Here is a 2,844-nt window from a genome sequence, read left to right as displayed (position 1 = left end):
AGGATGGTCTCAATCTTCTGACCTTGTGATCCGCCCGTCTCGGCCTCCCAAAGTGCTGGGATTACAGGCTTGAGCCACCGCGCCCGGCCTTCACCAGTATTTTTAAAGGAGCAGCTTTGACCTTGTTGCCTTCTCTGTGTGTTTTCCTGTGTGTGGTTCACTTTTCTGGCCCCTTCTTGCTTGATCTGGAGGTTGAGAATATTAAGTCCTCAGCGTCTCACAGTGTAGGCATTTGAGGCAGTGTGCTTCCTTCCACCTCTTGCTGCACACACTTTGACAAGCTGTGTTTTCATGGCATGGGGCAGGCTGTCTTCCTCTCTAGTTTAGAGGAGTGGCATCAGCTTTCATGCCAGAGCTCAGTGGAGACCAGAAGCTCTGAACACAACCCGCCGCGCCCTACATGGGAGGCATGAGCACCCCGTCTTTGGGGTCCCCAGGATTAGGGCTGGGAGGGAGCCAGAGTAACCTAAAGATGACGCCCTGCTGGTCTTTACCAGAAACCTGCTCTCTGGACCCATGTGCAGGACGGCCCCTGGCCCAACAGCACTGAGTCCCCTGCAGCAGCCGCTTGCAGGGCCAGGGCCCCACATGGTTGCTCTCCCAGGTTGTTGGGGGGCCAGGGCTGATGTTGACATGGCACTGTGGGCTAGGCCTGTGCCCAGGAATGCCACGAAGGGCTGCGACGTGCAGCCTCCAAGACAGCACCACGTCCATCCGGGCCTGAGGCCCAGCACCACATTAAGAAGTGAGGACCATTTATCAGCTCCCAGGTGAAAGCTCTGGGATAAGGGCTTCAGGAGTGGTCCGACCAAGGCACATGCTACTTGGACTTTTTCTCTGCCCAAGTTGCGGCCCCTTTGCTCTGAGGGCTGTACTGCACTCAGCACCTCCCTCCCTGCCCTCCCGGGTTCCCAGGATGGCTGCCACTGCAGCCCCAAGTCACACCTCCTCCGAATTGTGGGGTAAATTCCACCTCTTACTCTGACTGGACACACTTCACCCCTCAGGGCATGCGAGAGAATGGGAGGTGAAGGTTCACAGAGGAAACTGGGGTCCCCCCTGTGAACAGAGCTGCAGATGGGAGGCCCTGGTGCTCTCTCCTGGCCTCTATCAAACCTGGCTGCCCCCCCCAGGTGCCGCCCATCCTGCCTCCAACCCATTTGGAGCCTCAGCCCATCCTGGCAGCTTCCTGCCCGCTGGCCCCCTGACAGGTGGGTGCCTCTGAATTTAGCCCACGCAGCCTGGCTGGTTCCTCAGCAGCCTTGGGGTGGGGGAAATAGGTGGGCGAGAAGGTGGCCCCAAGCCCCAGGGAGCCCCTTGGGTCATGCAGGCACCACCCACCAGGCCGGAAGCCTCTGCAGCAGCCCCACTGGGCCAGGTGGGAGCCGCAGCCCACACCTCACAGACCTCTGGGGCTTGCGGTTGCCCCCACAGACCCTTTCAGCAGACCGAGCACCTTTGGGGGCCTGGGGAGCCTGAGCAGCCACGCCTTTGGGGGCCTGGGCAGCCACGCACTGGGTGAGTGACCCAGCCTGTGCCCCCTCCCCCGATGCCCGCGCCCCCCCCCCATGCCTGTGTCCTCTGCAGGAACCCTGATGCCTGGCTGACCTCCCTCCTGTCTGGGCTGGGCCCCCTGGGGCACCCCCTTCTCAATGTCAGCCTGGGACCCTCCTAAAACCCCTCCCGGGTTCTCCTGGGGTGTGGCTGGGGAGGGACAGACCCAACCTCACGCTTCGTGGCCTCCCCCCAGCTCCCGGCGGCAGCATCTTTGCCCCCAAGGAGGGCTCCTCCGTGCACGGCCTGCCCAGCCCCCACGAGGCCTGGAACCGACTGCACCGGGCACCACCCTCCTTCCCCGCCCCACCCCCGTGGCCCAAGTCCGTGGAGGTGGAGCGGGTGTCAGCCCTGACCAATCATGACCGAGAGCCGGACAATGGCAAGGAGGAGCAGGAACGGTGAGTGGTCTCTTGTTTCCTATCCCCCACCGTACCCCCCAGCCCCCGTTCTCTTTCCCCTCCGCCCTCTCCTCCTCCCCGTTTCCTCTCCCCCTCCTCGCCGTACTGCTGCCCACTCATGCTCTGTCCAGCTCTGTGCTGAGCCCCGGGGTATGGGGACCAAAGTTCTGCTCCCCGGCGACTCCTCCCTGCGATGGGGAGTGAAGGCCGGGCCCTGGGGCTGGGAAGGGTGAGGAGGGTGAAGACCCACCCCCACCACAGGCACCCACACCTGCCATCAGGGAGACCTCCAGGTCGGCCCGACCCACAGAGTTTGAGGGAGGAGTCCCCGTCCTAATAGGGAGGGGCCCGTGGGGAGCTGAAGTCGCTGCTGGCGGCTCATCCTGCTTCGTCTCTCGGCCGAGGTTTCCAGGCCACCCAGCGGAGGGAGGACGCGTAGGTTTTGGGAGCCTGTGGGGGTGCGGGAGCCGTGGGTGCTGAGGGGTCACCGGCCACCCAGGAGCTGGAGGCCCCGCCAGGCAATGGGAGCGGCCTGGGCTGCGCCGCTCGGCGGGACGGAGGTCTCGGGAGTGACGGGTCCGCCCTGCCGCCTCCAGGGACCTCCTGGAGAAGACGCGCCTGCGGAGCCGGGCCTCGCCCGCCACCCCCGCCGGCCACCCCGTCAGCGGACTCCTGCTTCGGGGCCAGAGCGAGCTGGGCCGGCCTGGGGCCCCTGCGGAGCGCGAGTCCGAACCTCGGGTCAAGGAGAGCCGCTCCCCAGCCAAGGAGGAGGCCGCCAAGACGCCCGCGCGCGCGTCCCCGCCCCACAGCAAGGCGGCTCCCGGAAACGTGAAGGTCAAGGAGGAGCGCGGGGAGGACGAGGCTTCCGAACCCCCGGGGGGCGCCCTGC

General features: G+C 65.2%; 1 protein-coding gene across 1 annotated transcript in view; it reads left to right on the top strand.

The window, feature by feature from the left end:
- FBRSL1 (fibrosin-like 1) overlaps positions 1-2,843 on the top strand; it is a gene marked incomplete at both ends in the record, with an annotated part of 97,681 nt that extends 94,838 nt beyond the window's left edge. Inside the window, 4 exons of the mRNA XM_011961359.1 lie at positions 1,134-1,211; positions 1,435-1,518; positions 1,751-1,955; positions 2,552-2,843. Coding sequence (XP_011816749.1) covers positions 1,134-1,211; positions 1,435-1,518; positions 1,751-1,955; positions 2,552-2,843 — 659 coding nt within the window. The remainder of the gene's footprint in view (positions 1-1,133; positions 1,212-1,434; positions 1,519-1,750; positions 1,956-2,551) is intronic.
- Between the last annotated feature and the right edge of the window lies 1 nt (position 2,844).

This window comes from Colobus angolensis, unplaced genomic scaffold (assembly GCF_000951035.1).
Source record: "Colobus angolensis palliatus isolate OR3802 unplaced genomic scaffold, Cang.pa_1.0 Scaffold115, whole genome shotgun sequence".
Taxonomy (NCBI): Eukaryota; Metazoa; Chordata; class Mammalia; order Primates; family Cercopithecidae; genus Colobus; species Colobus angolensis.
Note: the sequence above shows the minus strand (reverse complement) of the source record. Positions and strands in the feature narration are given on the sequence as shown.